We start from the raw sequence: 17,244 nt of genomic DNA on the forward strand, positions 1-17,244 counted from the left end.
CGCAACAATGGCCGACAAATGCGTTTACATTTTTCCACATAAATACGGAATAAAATCATAAATAGCTCTTACTTTTGGACGAGCTTCCATCAGTATCTTGGGCAAGGTGTCCTTTGTCCAAAAGAATCGTTGCTTTGTTGTAAAACGTCCTCTTCAACTTCGGAACTAGCAGCTAACAATAGCTACGTGGCACACACATGTCCAAATCCTCAAAGCGCAATACTACGAAAATTCAGAAAATAGCAATATACTCGCATAAACTGATATAAATCGGTTTAAAATAACTTCGTTATGATGTTTCTAACACCTATATCGAATTAAATCACAGACGGATATATCTTAGCCCGATAACGAGAGCTTTTGAGCATGCCATTCTGATGTCCTCTCTTGCGCCTTCACGAGCGTCCAAAAGAACGTACATGTCACTCCATGGCGTTTTATAAACTCTGAGAAATACGTAGAGACTCCATTCCACTTCTCATTGGTTACTAACATCCAGGGGAAGGCGGGTGCAGTTCATTTCGACCCATAGGGCACATACAGAGTTTTAAACTGATCTCAGAACAGCGCCTAGTTTTCAGACCTTCGCATGTCCTGTCATGATTTTCGCTGTAGAAAGAGTTCTGGTTCACCCACAGACATAATTCAAACGGTTTTAGAAACTAGAGATTGTTTTCTATCCAATAGTAATAATAATATGCATATTGTACGAGCAAGAATTGAGTATGAGGCAGTTTAATTTGGAGACGATATTTTCCAAAGTGGAAACAGCACCCCCTGTATTGAGAAAAGGTTTTAAGCTAGTGGCTACAGAACATGGTGTGAGGTCTGTGTTGTTAACCTAGTGGCTACAGGTCTATGGTGTTAACCTAGTGGCTACAGGTCTATGGTGTTAACCTTGTGACTACAGGTCTATGGTGTTAGCCTAGTGGCTACAGAACAGGGTGTGAGGTCTACTCATTTATCTGTTGGTAGAGACAGACAGCACCACCACCACTACTCATTTATCTGTTGGTAGAGACAGACAGCACCACCACCACTACTCATTTATCTGTTGGTAGAGACAGACAGGAGACACCACCACTACTCATGTATCTGTTGGTAGAGACAGACAGCACCACCACCACTACTCATGTATCTGTTGGTAGAGACAGACAGGAGACACCACCACCACTACTCATGTATCTGTTGGTAGAGACAGACAGGAGACACCACCACTACTCATGTATCTGTTGGTAGAGACAGACAGGAGACACCACCACTACTCATGTATCTGTTGGTAGAGACAGACAGGAGACACCACCACTACTCATGTATCTGTTGGTAGAGACAGACAGCACCACCACCACTACTCATGTATCTGTTGGTAGAGACAGACAGGAGACACCACCACTACTCATGTATCTGTTGGTAGAGACAGACAGGAGACACCACCACCACTACTCATGTATCTGTTGGTAGAGACAGACAGGAGACACCACCACCACTACTCATGTATCTGTTGGTAGAGACAGAGAGCACCACCACTACTACTCATGTATCTGTTGGTAGAGACAGACAGGAGACACCACCACCACTACTCATGTATCTGTTGGTAGAGACAGACAGGAGACACCACCACTACTCATGTATCTGTTGGTAGAGACAGACAGCACCACCACCACTACTCATGTATCTGTTGGTAGAGACAGACAGGAGACACCACCACTACTCATGTATCTGTTGGTAGAGACAGACAGCACCACCACTACTCATGTATCTGTTGGTAGAGACAGACAGGAGACACCACCACTACTCATGTATCTGTTGGTAGAGACAGACAGCACCACCACCACTACTCATGTATCTGTTGGTAGAGACAGACAGGAGACACCACCACTACTCATGTATCTGTTGGTAGAGACAGACAGGAGACACCACTACTACTCATGTATCTGTTGGTAGAGACAGACAGGAGACACCACCACTACTCATGTATCTGTTGGTAGAGACAGACAGGAGACACCACCACCACTACTCATGTATCTGTTGGTAGAGACAGACAGGAGACACCACCACTACTCATGTATCTGTTGGTAGAGACAGACAGGAGACACCACCACCACTACTCATGTATCTGTTGGTAGAGACAGACAGCACCACCACCACTACTCATGTATCTGTTGGTAGAGACAGACAGGAGACACCACCACTACTCATGTATCTGTTGGTAGAGACAGACAGGAGACACCACCACCACTACTCATGTATCTGTTGGTAGAGACAGACAGGAGACACCACCACTACTCATGTATCTGTTGGTAGAGACAGACAGGAGACACCACCACCACTACTCATGTATCTGTTGGTAGAGACAGACAGGAGACACCACCACTACTCATGTATCTGTTGGTAGAGACAGACAGGAGACACCACCACTACTCATGTATCTGTTGGTAGAGACAGACAGCACCACCACCACTACTCATGTATCTGTTGGTAGAGACAGACAGCACCACCACCACTACTCATGTATCTGTTGGTAGAGACAGACAGCACCACCACTACTACTCATGTATCTGTTGGTAGAGACAGACAGGAGACACCACCACCACTACTCATGTATCTGTTGGTAGAGACAGACAGGAGACACCACCACTACTCATGTATCTGTTGGTAGAGACAGACAGGAGACACCACCACTACTCATGTATCTGTTGGTAGAGACAGACAGGAGACACCACCACCACTACTCATGTATCTGTTGGTAGAGACAGACAGGACCACCACCACTACTCATGTATCTGTTGGTAGAGACAGACAGGAGACACCACCACTACTCATGTATCTGTTGGTAGAGACAGACAGGAGACACCACTACTACTCATGTATCTGTTGGTAGAGACAGACAGGAGACACCACCACCACTACTCATGTATCTGTTGGTAGAGACAGACAGGACCACCACCACTACTCATGTATCTGTTGGTAGAGACAGACAGGAGACACCACCACCACTACTCATGTATCTGTTGGTAGAGACAGACAGGAGACACCACCACTACTCATGTATCTGTTGGTAGAGACAGACAGGAGACACCACCACCACTACTCATGTATCTGTTGGTAGAGACAGACAGGAGACACCACCACTACTCATGTATCTGTTGGTAGAGACAGACAGGAGACACCACCACCACTACTCATGTATCTGTTGGTAGAGACAGACAGGAGACACCACCACTACTCATGTATCTGTTGGTAGAGACAGACAGGAGACACCACCACTACTCATGTATCTGTTGGTAGAGACAGACAGCACCACCACCACTACTCATGTATCTGTTGGTAGAGACAGACAGCACCACCACCACTACTCATGTATCTGTTGGTAGAGACAGACAGCACCACCACTACTACTCATGTATCTGTTGGTAGAGACAGACAGGAGACACCACCACCACTACTCATGTATCTGTTGGTAGAGACAGACAGGAGACACCACCACTACTCATGTATCTGTTGGTAGAGACAGACAGGAGACACCACCACTACTCATGTATCTGTTGGTAGAGACAGACAGGAGACACCACCACCACTACTCATGTATCTGTTGGTAGAGACAGACAGGACCACCACCACTACTCATGTATCTGTTGGTAGAGACAGACAGGAGACACCACCACTACTCATGTATCTGTTGGTAGAGACAGACAGGAGACACCACTACTACTCATGTATCTGTTGGTAGAGACAGACAGGAGACACCACCACCACTACTCATGTATCTGTTGGTAGAGACAGACAGGACCACCACCACTACTCATGTATCTGTTGGTAGAGACAGACAGGAGACACCACCACCACTACTCATGTATCTGTTGGTAGAGACAGACAGGAGACACCACCACTACTCATGTATCTGTTGGTAGAGACAGACAGGAGACACCACCACTACTACTCATGTATCTGTTGGTAGAGACAGACAGGAGACAGCACCACCACTACTCATGTATCTGTTGGTAGAGACAGACAGGAGACACCACCACCACTACTCATGTATCTGTTGGTAGAGACAGACAGGAGACACCACCACTACTCATGTATCTGTTGGTAGAGACAGACAGGAGACACCACCACTACTCATGTATCTGTTGGTAGAGACAGACAGGAGACACCACCACTACTCATGTATCTGTTGGTAGAGACAGACAGGAGACACCACCACTACTCATGTATCTGTTGGTAGAGACAGACAGGAGACACCACCACTACTCATGTATCTGTTGGTAGAGACAGACAGGAGACACCACCACTACTCATGTATCTGTTGGTAGAGACAGACAGGACCACCACCACTACTCATGTATCTGTTGGTAGAGACAGACAGGAGACACCACCACTACTCATGTATCTGTTGGTAGAAGGATACCCACACACATACAGGCTCCAGTACTGTAGATGGATACCCACACACATACAGGCTCCAGTACTGTAGATGGATACCCACACACATACAGGCTCCAGTACTGTAGATGGATACCCACACACATACAGGCTCCAGTACTGTAGATGGATACCCACACACATACAGGCTCCAGTACTGTAGATGGATACCCACACAGACCTCACTCTCTATCTGTCTCTCTCTCTATATGTCTCTCTCTAAATATATATGTCTCTCTCTGTGTCGCTGTCTCTCTCTCTTTCTCTCTGTCTCTCTCTCATTCTCTTTCTCTCTCTATCTGTCTCTATCTGTCTCTCTCTCTCTCTCTTTCAATTCAATTCAATTCAAGGGGCTTTATTGGCATGGGAAACATATGTTAACATTGCCAAAGCAAGTGAGGTAGATAATATACAAAAGTGAAATAAACAATAAAAATTAACAGTAAACATTTAACATACAGAAGTTCCAAAAGAATAAAGACATTACTAATGTCCTGTTTTGTAAATATACAGCGTTGTAACGATGTACAAATGGTTAAAGTACAAAGGAGAAAATAAATAAGCATAAATATGGGTTGTATTTACAATGGTGTTTGTTCTTCACTGGTTTCCCTTTTCTTGAGGCAACAGGTCACACATCTTGCTGCTGTGATGGAACACTGTGGTATTTCACCCAATAGATATGGGAGGTTATCAAATTAGGGTTTGTTTTCAAATTCTTTGTGGATCTGTGTAATCTGAGGGAAATATGTGTCTATAATATGGTCATACATTGGGCAGGAGGTTAGGAAGTGCAGCTCAGTTCCCACCTCATTTTGTGGGCAGTGAGCACATAGCCTGTCTTTTCTTGAGAGCCAGGTCTGCCTACGGAGACCTTTCTCAATAGCAAGGCTATGCTCACTGAGTCTGTACATAGTCAAAGCTTTCCTTAAGTTTGGGTCAGTCACAGTGGTCAGGTATTCTGCCACTGTGTACTCTCTCTTTAGGGCCAAATAGCATTCCAGTTTGCTCAGTTTTTTTGTTAATTCTTTCAAATGTGTGAAGTAATTATCTTTTTGTTTTCTCATGATTTAATTGGGTCTAATTGTGTTGCTGTCCTGGGGCTCTGTGGGGTGTGTTTGTGTTTGTGAACAGAGCACCAGGATCAGCTTGCTTAGGGGACTCTCCTCCAGGTTCATCTCTCTGTAGGTGATGGCTTTGTTATGGAAGGTTTGGGAATCGCTTCCTTTTAGGTGGTTGTAGAATTTAACGTCTCTTTTCTGGATTTTGATAATTAGCGGGTGTCGGCCTTATTGTGCTCTGCATGCATTATTTGGTGTTTTACGTTGTACACAGAGGATTTTTTGCAGAATTCTGCATGCAGAGTCTCAATTTGGTGTTTGTCCCATTTTGTGAATTATTGGTTGGTGAGCGGACCCCAGACCTCACAACCATAAAGGGCAATGGGTTCTATGACTGATTCAAGTAGTTTTAGCCAGATCCTAATTGGTATGTTGAATTATATGTTTCTTTTGCCTTGTCTCTCTCTCTATCTGTCTCTCTCTCTATCTGTCTCTCTCTCTCTATCTGTCTCTCTCTCTATCTGTCTCTCTCTCTCTATCTGTCTCTCTCTCTCTATCTGTCTCTCTCTCTCTATCTGTCTCTCTCTCTCTCTGTCTCTCTCTCTCTCTCTCTCTCTCTATCTGTCTCTCTCTCTCTCTGTCTCTCTCTCTCTCTATCTGTCTCTCTCTCTCTCTGTCTCTCTCTCTCTATCTGTCTCTCTCTCTCTATCTGTCTCTCTCTCTCTATCTGTCTCTCTCTCTCTCTGTCTCTCTCTCTCTCTCTCTCTCTATCTGTCTCTCTCTCTCTCTGTCTCTCTCTCTCTATCTGTGTCTCTCTCTCTCTCTCTCTCTCGCTCTCAGCTGTATCCTGGGGGGGGGGGGGGTGACTGCTCTGCTCTACTTTCTCTCCCGTTGTGTGACACGTCATACGTCTTCTAGAACTCGAGCCTCTGCTACTCAACCATGTGGATTCGAATATTATCAGGTCTTTGTTGTAAAAGAGAATGTGTTCTCAATGGCTTCACTAGCTAAATGAAGGTTTAAAACCTAATATAACAGTTCTTATTTCTCCCTCTGTCTCTCTCCAGAGAATACTGTCGACGAGGACAGTTCTGTGAGTTGCTTTGGATATTAGCGTATGTAAAGTATATATGCCGGGAGTCAGGAAACCGGTGCGGAAGGTGAGCATAATAAAGAACCGTAGCCAATGAACAACGTGAGAGAAAATAAAACCACCTGATGACTGAAGACAACTCAGGGCTATATAAAGGGGGAGTAATCAAGGAGAAACTGATTAGCAGATGTGGTTGCCAGATGTGCGCAATGATGGTTGCCAGACGTGCCCAATGATGGTTGCCAGACGTGCCCAATGATGGTTGCCAGGTGTGCGCAATGATGGTTGCCAGGTGTGTGCAATGATGGTTGCCAGGTGTGCCCAATGATGGTTGCCAGGTGTGCCCAATGATGGTTGCCAGATGTGCCCAATGATGGTTGCCAGATGTGCGCAATGATGGTTGCCAGGTGTGCGCAATAATGGTTGCCAGGTGTGCGCAATGATGGTTGCCAGGTGTGCGCAATGATGGTTGCCAGGTGTGCGCAATGATGGTTGCCAGGTGTGCCCAATGATGGTTGCCAGATGTGCCCAATGATGGTTGCCAGATGTGCGCAATGATGGTTGCCAGACGTGCCCAATGATGGTTGCCAGGTGTGCGCAATGATGGTTGCCAGATGTGCGCAATGATGATTGCCATGTGTGCGCAATGATGGTTGCCAGGTGTGCCCAATGATGGTTGCCAGGTGTGCCCAATGATGGTTGCCAGGTGTGCGCAATGATAGTTGCCAGATGTGCGCAATGATGGTTGTCAGACGTGCGCAATGATGGTTGCCAGATGTGCGCAATGATGATTGCCATGTGTGCGCAATGATGGTTGCCAGGTGTGCTCAATGTGGGTTGCCAGGACTGGTGGTTAGTAGACCGGCGACGTCTACTAGGGAGGGAGGCAGCAGGAGTAGGTGTGACAGCCTATATATCGAAAACAGTGTATTTTTCTGCTCTGTGGATTTGGATGACGGTACTCGCTAAATGACCATGTTACCTATATGACCATGTTAGCTAAATTACCATGTTACCTACATGACCATGTTACCTATATGTACCTAAATGGCCATGTTACCTAAATGACCATGTTACCTACATGTACCTAAATGACCATGTTACCTACATGTACCTAAATGGCCATGTTACCTACATGTACCTAAATGACCATGTTACCTAAATGACCATGTTACCTACATGTACCTAAATGACCATGTTACCTACATGTACCTAAATGACCATGTCACCTATATGTACCTAAATGACCATGTTACCTATATGTACCTACATGACCATGTTACCTATATGTACCCAAATGACCATGTTACCTATATGACCATGTTACCTACATGTACCTAAATGACCATGTTACCTAAATGACCATGTTACCTACATGTACCTAAATGACCATGTTACCTAAATGACCATGTTACCTACATGTATCTAAATGACCATGTTACCTACATGTACCTAAATGACCATGTTACCTAAATGACCATGTTACCTACATGTACCTAAATGACCATGTTACCTACATGTACCTAAATGACCATGTCACCTATATGTACCTAAATGACCATGTTACCTATATGTACCTACATGACCATGTTACCTATATGTACCCAAATGACCATGTTACCTATATGACCATGTTACCTACATGTACCTAAATGACCATGTTACCTACATGTATCTACATGACCATGTTACCTAAATGACCATGTTACCTAAATGTATCTAAATGACCATGTTACCTACATGTATCTAAATGACCATGTTACCTAAATGACCATGTTACCTAAATGACCATGTTACCTACATGTATCTAAATGACCATGTTACCTAAATGACCATGTTACCTAAATGACCATGTTAACTACATGTATCTAAATGACCATGTTACCTAAATGACCATGTTACCTAAATGACCATGTCACCTACATGTACCTAAATGACCATGTTACCTAAATGACCATGTTACCTACATGTATCTAAATGACCATGTTACCTACATGTATCTAAATGACCATGTTACCTACATGACCATGTTACCTACATGACCATGTTACCTACATGACCATGTTACCTACATGTATCTAAATGACCATGTTACCTACATGTACCTAAATGACCATGTTACCTAAATGTACCTAAATGACCATGTTACCTAAATGACCATGTACCTAAATGACATTGTTACCTACATGTATCTAAATGACCATGTTACCTAAATGTACCTAAATGACCATGTTACCTAAATGTACCTAAATGACCATGTTATCTATATGTATCTAAATGACCATGTTACCTACATGTATCTAAATGACCATATTACCTACATGTATATAAATGACCATATTACCTACATGACCATGTTGCCTATATGTACCTAAATGACCTTGTTACCTACATGACCATGTTACTTACATGTACCTAAATGACCATGTTACCTAAATGACCATGTTACCTAAATGACCATGTTACCTACATGTACCTAAATTACCTTGTTACCTACATGACCTTGTTACCTATATGTACCTAAATGACCATGTTACCTAAATTACCATGTTACCTACATGTATCTAAATGACCATGTTACCCAAATGACCATGTTACCTACATGTACCTAAATGACCATGTTACCTAAATGACCATGTTACCTACATGTACCTAAATGACCATGTATCTAAATGACCATGTTACCTAATGACCATGTTACCTACATGTACCTAAATGGCCATGTTACCTAAATGACCATGTTACCTAAATGACCATGTTACCTACATGTTACCTAAATGACCATGTTACCTAAATGACCATGTTACCTACATGTACCTAAATGACCATGTTACCTAAATAACCATGTTACCTAAATGACCATGTTACCTACATGTACCTAAATGACCATGTTAACTAAATAACCATGTTACCTAAATGACCATGTTACCTACATGTACCTAAATGACCATGTTACCTACATGTACCTAAATGACCATGTTACCTACATGTATCTAAATGACCATGTTACCTACATGTATCTAAATGACCATGTTACCTACATGACCATGTTACCTACATGTACCTAAATGACCATGTTACCTAAATGTACCTAAATGACCATGTTACCTAAATGACCATGTACCTAAATGACATTGTTACCTACATGTATCTAAATGACCATGTTACCTAAATGTACCTAAATGACCATGTTACCTACATGTACCTAAATGACCATGTTATCTATATGTATCTAAATGACCATGTTACCTAAATGACCATGTTACCTACATGTATATAAATGACCATATTACCTACATGACCATGTTGCCTATATGTACCTAAATGACCGTGTTACCTACATGACCATGTTACCTACATGTACCTAAATGACCATGTTACCTACATGACCATGTTACCTACATGTACCTAAATGACCATGTTACCTAAATGACCAAGTTACCTAAATGACCATGTTACCTACATGTATCTAAGTGACCATTTTACCTAAATGACCATGTTACCTAAATGACCATGTTACCTAAATGACCATGTTACCTACATGTACCTAAATTACCTTGTTACCTACATGACCATGTTACCTATATGTACCTAAATGACCATGTTACCTAAATAACCATGTTACCTAAATTACCATGTTACCTACATGTATCTAAATGACCATGTTACCTAAATGACCATGTTACCTACATGTACCTAAATGACCATGTTACCTAAATGACCATGTTACCTACATGTATCTAAATGACCATGTTACCTACATGTATCTACATGACCATGTTACCTAAATGACCATGTTACCTAAATGTATCTAAATGACCATGTTACCTACATGTATCTAAATGACCATGTTACCTAAATGACCATGTTACCTAAATGACCATGTTACCTACATGTATCTAAATGACCATGTTACCTAAATGACCATGTTACCTAAATGACCATGTTACCTACATGTATCTAAATGACCATGTTACCTAAATGACCATGTTACCTAAATGACCATGTTACCTACATGTATCTACATGACCATGTTACCTAAATGACCATGTTACCTACATGTACCTAAATGACCATGTTACCTACATGTATCTAAATGACCATGTTACCTACATGTATCTAAAACAGTGTGTTCCTCCTCTGTGTCTCCAGATCACACTGAGAAGTGCTCCACTATGCCCGACTCACCTGCGGATGTGAAGACACAATCCAGGTTAACTCCATCCACCATGCCTCCTCCTCCTCCAACCACCCAGGGAGCCCCTCGAACCAGCTCATTCACACCTACTACATGTAAGTACTGACACACACACACACACACACACACACACACACACACACACACACACACACACACACACACACACACACACACACACACACACACACACACACACACACACACACACACACACACCCTGAACCAGTTATTTCACCCCCACTACTGTGCTGTACATGTCAGTACTACTGACGCAGACAGACAGGCAGGCAGGCACAGACAGACAGACAGACAGACAGACAGACAGACAGACAGACAGGCAGGCAGGCAGACAGACAGACAGACAGACAGACAGACAGACAGACAGACAGACAGACAGACAGACAGACAGACAGGCAGGCAGGCAGGCAGGCAGGCAGGCAGGCAGGCAGGCAGGCAGCCAGACAGACAGACAGACAGACAGACAGACAGACAGACAGACAGACAGACAGACAGACAGACAGACAGACAGACAGACAGGCAGGCAGGCAGGCAGGCAGGCAGGCAGGCAGGCAGGCAGACAGACAGACAGACAGACAGACAGACAGACAGACAGACAGACAGGCAGGCAGGCAGGCAGGCAGGCAGGCAGGCAGGCAGGCAGACAGACAGACAGACAGACAGACAGACAGACAGACAGACAGACAGACAGACAGACAGACAGACAGACAGACAGACAGACAGACAGACAGACATAAACTCTACAGTCAGTACAAATCAGATCCCGTTTCTAATGTTGTGTTGGACCTTTTGTTATTTTATCCATCGTCTTTGTGTCTCTAGTAACCAACGGCAACAACAGCCACTCCCCCACGGCGTTGAACGGAGCGCCTTCGCCACCAAATGGATTCAGCAACGGCCCTAGCTCCTCCTGCTCTTCCTCGCTGGCCAATAAGCAACTCCCTCCGGCGTGCGGCGCCCGGCAGCTTAGCAAGCTGAAACGCTTCCTCACCACACTGCAGCAGTTCGGCAACGACATCTCGCCTGAGATCGGAGAACGCGTCCGCACTCTTGTGCTGGGGCTGGTGGTGAGTCTGTTAACCGAGGGTTACACAATGTGCTGGGGCTGGTGGTGAGTCTGGTAACCAAGGGTTACACAATGTGCTGGGGCTGGTGGTGAGTCTGGTAACCAAGGGTTACACAATGTGGTCCTGTGCCCCCTCACCCTCCATGTTCAGATAAACACTATCTCCTCACCCTCCATGTTCAGATAAACACTATCTCCTCACCCTCCATGTTCAGATAAACACTATCTCCTCACCCTCCATGTTTCGATAAAAACAGGTGTGGATGGATGCTGTGGTACATACTTTACATATCGAGGTTACCTAGAGACACAGTTGTATGTATGGTATAAGACTAGCATGTGATGGCACCCTATACCCTTTTGACCAGAGCACTACAGTCTTCTGATGTTAGTGGTGGTAACACACATTGTATTGAATAGAAGAGGTATCAGCTCTGCCTGCCAGTCCCTAGACTATCACTCCCTCCATATGTCTTCTATTAAACTAAAATCATTCAATCCCTGGCAGGACATGGTTAGCTTCCAATAACTTATTATCACATAATGTATTCCATATGTATTCAGGTCTCTGTCTCTCTCCTCTCTCCTCTCTCCTCTCTCCTCTCCTCTCCTCTCCTCTCCTCTCCTCTCCTCTCCTCTCCTCTCCTCTCCTCTCTCCTCTCCTTCTGTCTCTCTCTCTCCTCTCTCCTCTCTCCTCTCTCCTCTCTGTCTCTGTCTCTGTCTCTCTCTCTCCTCTCTCCTCTCTCCTCTCTCCTCTCTCCTCTCTCGTCTCTGTCTCTGTCTCTGTCTCTCTCTCTCCTCTCCTCTCTGTCTCTCTCTCTTTTCTCTGACCCAGAATTCCACGTTAACCATAGAGGAATTCCACTCCAAGCTGCAAGAAGCGACCAATTTCCCTCTCCGACCTTTTGTCATCCCGTTCCTGAAGGTAAGTAGTACAAGGAGGGACGACACACACACAGCCCGTCCTCAGATCTGGAAACCATTTAACCAGCCGCAGAGCTGAGACGCAGATGTGTATATTTCGCTAGTCTGTTTTTCATTCCTTCATTCCTTGGATGGAAGAAGGCCTAGAAGCATTGAATTTCCTGTGCTATTGGACCTCATTTCATATCATGGATATATTTTTTCATTCTCTCTGTATTCAAGATTTGAAGTGGAAAGATGATTTGACCAAGCTTAACCCCCAGTGAAAGATCATGAGTCTAGTTGAGGGGAGGTCTGGACAGGTCTGACCCTCTGTCTCTCCCTGTCTAGTGAGTCTAGTTGAGGGGAGGTCTGGACTGGTCTGACCCCCTGTCTAGTGAGTCTAGTTGAGGGGAGGTCTGGACTGGTCTGACCCTATGTCTCTCCCTGTCTAGTGAGTCTAGTTGAGGGGAGGTCTGGACAGGTCTGACCCTCTGTCTCTCCCTGTCTAGTTGAGGGGAGGTCTGGACAGGTCTGACGCTCTGTCTCTCCCTGTCTAGTGAGTCTAGTTGAGGGGAGGTCTGGACAGGTCTGACCCTCTGTCTCTCCCTGTCTAGTGAGTCTAGTTGAGGGGAGGTCTGGACAGGTCTGACCCTCTGTCTCTCCCTGTCTAGTGAGTCTAGTTGAGGGGAGGTCTGGACTGGTCTGACCCCCTGTCTCTCCCTGTCTCTCCCTGTCTTTCTCTACTCTAGCCTGTTGGGCATCTATTGTTAAAATGCATCCCAAATGGCACCCTATTCCCTACTTAGTGCACTACTTCTGGTACCCTATTCCATATGGGTCCTGGTCAAAAGTAGTGCACTAAGTAGGGAATAGGTGCAATTTGTGCACAGAAACATGAACAGATGTAGCCTAGTCCCTCTATATCCATCCACTAATGATTCAACATCAGGCTCTAGTATACTGATTGATGGGGGTCAGGTAGAACCAACTTAACCAAGACTTCCTTTATTTTGTCCTTCTCTCTCCCTCTCTCGCTCTCTATCTTTCTCTCTCTTTTTCTTTCTCTCTTTTTCTTTCTCTTTCTCCTCACCAGTTCCCCCCCCCCCCCCCCCCCCCTTCTCTCAATTAAATTCAAATTGAATTCGCTTTATTGGCATGACGTAACAATGTACATATTGCCAAAGCTTACTTTGGAGATTTACAATATTAACATAATTAATAATAATAATCAATGTTGTCAACGGGACAACAGTAGCAACAATAATCAAGGGTAAAAAATAACTATACAGTGCCTTGTTAAAGTATTTCACCCCTCTTGGCATTTTTCCTATTTTGTTGCATTACAACCTGTAATTTAAATAGATTTTTATTTTGGATTTCATGAAATGGACGTACACTCCACAGAGCTGGGCTTTACGGAAGAGTGGCCAGAAAAAAAATAAGCAAACATGTTTGGTGTTCGCCAAAAGGCATGTGGGAGACTCCTCAAACATATGGAAGAAGGTACTCTGGTCAGATGAGACTAAAATGTAGCTTTTTGGTCATCAAGGAAACGCTACGTCTGGCGCAAACCCAACACCTCTCATCACCCCAAGAACACCATCCCTACAGTGAAGCATGGTGGTGGTAGCATCATGCTGTGGGGATGTTTTTCATCTGCAGGGACTAGGAAACTGGGAAACTGGTCAGAATTGAAGGAATGATGGATGGCACTAAATACAGGAAAATTCTTGAGGGAAACCTGTTTCAGACTTCCAGAGATTTGAGACTGGGACGGAGGTTCACCTTCCAGCAGGACAATGACCCTAAGCATACTGCTAAAGCAACACACGAGTGGTTTAAGGGGAAACATTTAAACCTCAATCCAATTGAGAATCTGTGGTATGACTTAAAGATTGCTGTACACCAGCGGAACCCATCCAACTTGAAGGAGCTGGAGCAGTTTTACCTTGAAGAATGGGCAAAAATCTCAGTGGCTAGAAGTACCAAGCTCATAGAGACAAACCCCAAGAGACTTGCAGCTTGAATTGCTGCAAAAGGTGGCTCTACAAAGTATTGACTTTGGGGGGGTGAATAGTTATGCACGCTCAAGTTTTCAGTTTTTTTGTCTTATTTCTTGTTTCTTTCAAAACAAAAAATATTTTGCATCTTCAAAGTTGTGTAAATCAAATGATACCAACCCCCCAAAAATCTATTTTAATTCCAACAAAATAGGAAAAATGCCAAGGGGATGAATACTTTCGCAAGCCACTGTAGAAGCCCTTAACCAACAATGCAGTTTTAAGAAAAATAAGTGTTAAGTAAAAACTGAACAAGTAAAAAATTCAAATAACTAATAATTAAAGCACAACAATAAAATAACAGTAGAGAGGCTATATACAGGGGGTACCGGTACAGAGTCAATGTCCGGGGGCACCAGTTAGTTAAGGTAATTGAGGTAATATGTACATGTAGGTAGGGGTAAAGTGACTATGCATAGATAATAAACAGAGAGTAGCAGCAGCGTAAAAGACAATGCAAATATCCTGGATAGCCATCATATTAGATGTTGAGGAGTCTTATGTCTTGGGGGCAGAAGCTGTTATGAAGCTTTTTGGACCTAGACTTGGCGCTCCGGTACCACTTGCCGTGCGGTAGCAGAGAGAACAGTCTATGACTAGGGTGGCTGGAGTCTTTGACCATTTTTAGGGCCTTACTCTGACACCGCCTGGTATAGAGGTCCTGGATGGCAGGAAGTTTTGGTCACAGTGATGTACTGGGCCGTACGCACTACCCTCTGTAGCGCTTTGGGGTCAAAGGCCGAGCAAAACCAGGCAGTGATGCAACCAGTCAGGATGCTCTCGATGGTGCAGCTGCAGAACTTTTAGAGGATCTGAGAGCCAAATCTTTTCAGTCTCCTGAGGGGGAATAAGCTTTGTTTCTTCACGACTGTCTTGGTGTGTTTGGAACATGATAGTTTGTCGGCACCGTCGATGAGAATGTTGGCGTGCTCAGTCTTACCTATCTCATCGTTGTCGGTGTCTACCACTGTTGTGTCGTCAGGCAAACTTAATGATGGTGTTAGAGTCGTGCCTGGCCATGCAGTCATGAGGGAACAGGGAATACAGGAGGGGACTGAGCATGCACCCCTGAGGGGCCACAGTGTTCAGGATCAGCGTGGCGGATGTGTTGTTACCTACCCCCACCATCTGGAGGCAGCCCGTCAGGAAGTCCAGGATCCAGTTGAAGAGGGATGTGTTTAGTCCCGGGTTCCTTAGCTTAATGATGAGCTTTGAGGTCACTATGGTGTTGAACGCTGAGCTGAAGTCAATGAATAGCATACTCACATAGGTGTTCATTTTGTCCAGGTGGGAAAGGGCAGTGTGGAGTGCAATAGAGATTGCATCATCTGTGGATCTGTTGGGGTGGTATGCAAATTGAAGTGGGTCTAGGGTGGGTCTAGGGTTTCTGGGATAATGGGATAATGGTGTTGATGTGAGCCATGACCAGCCTTTAAAAGCACTTCATGGCTACAGACGAATGCTCGCAGTACACGTCCTAGTAATCCATCTGGCCCCGCAGCCTTGTTAATGTTGACTTGTTTAAAGGTCTTGCTCACATCGACTACGTCGTCCGGAACAGCTGACGCTCTCATCAATCAAATGTATTTATAAATTAATTCCTTTTTCATGCGTGCTTCAGTGTTGCTGGCTTCGAAGCGAGCATAGAAGTAATTTGCTCGTCTGGTATGCTCGAGCTAAATTGTATTTACAATGTAATCTGTGTTCCACTGGTTGTCCTTTACAAAGGGACACAAATCTTGCTGCTGTGACTTCACACTGCTGTATTTAGCCTAACAGATATGGGAGTTTATCAATGTTTGATTTGTTTTCTAATTCTTTGTGGGTCTGTGGGAAATATGTGTCTCTAACGTGGTCATATATTTGACAGGAGGTTATGAATTGCAGCTCAGTTTCCACCTCATTGTGTAGACACATAGCCTGAGAGAGAGTCAGGTCTGCCTACTGTGGCCTGTACAATCTGTACATAGTCAAGGATTTTCTTAAATGTTCCTACACTCTTCTAGCTCTCTCTCTCTCTCTCTCTCTCTCTCTCTCTCTCTCTCTCTCTCTCTCTCTCTCTCTCTCTCTCTCTCTCTCTCTCTCTCTCTCTCTCTCTCTCTCTCTCTCTCTCTCTCTCTCTTCTGTCTCTCTCTCTCTCTCTCTCTCTCTCTCTCTCTCTCTCTCTCTCTCTCTCTCTCTCTCTCTCTCTCTCTCTCTCTCTCTCTCTCTCTCTCTCTCTCTCTCTCTCTCTCTCTCTCTCTCTCTCTCTCTCTCTCTCTCTCTCTCTCTCTCCCGCTCCACCAACTATCTCTCTCTCGCTCTCTCTCTCCACAAATTATCTGTCTCTTCACTCTCTCTCATCTCTCCATATCTCTACTCCCTGCCATATGGTTGCTGTATCATTGAGTCAGTAGGGAGTGTTGGAAATGAAC

At 44.4% G+C, this 17,244-nt stretch overlaps 1 protein-coding gene across 1 annotated transcript in view; it reads left to right on the plus strand.

The window, feature by feature from the left end:
• Positions 1 to 17,244, plus strand: part of LOC139559348 (protein CBFA2T1-like) — a 197,940-nt gene that overhangs the window by 133,208 nt on the left and 47,488 nt on the right. The window contains exons 2-4 of the mRNA XM_071375276.1: positions 10,732 to 10,872; positions 11,621 to 11,865; positions 12,700 to 12,789. Coding sequence (XP_071231377.1) covers positions 10,755 to 10,872; positions 11,621 to 11,865; positions 12,700 to 12,789 — 453 coding nt within the window. The 5' untranslated portion in view covers positions 10,732 to 10,754. The remainder of the gene's footprint in view (positions 1 to 10,731; positions 10,873 to 11,620; positions 11,866 to 12,699; positions 12,790 to 17,244) is intronic.

Source organism: Salvelinus alpinus, chromosome 29 (assembly GCF_045679555.1).
Source record: "Salvelinus alpinus chromosome 29, SLU_Salpinus.1, whole genome shotgun sequence".
NCBI lineage: Eukaryota > Metazoa > Chordata > Actinopteri > Salmoniformes > Salmonidae > Salvelinus > Salvelinus alpinus.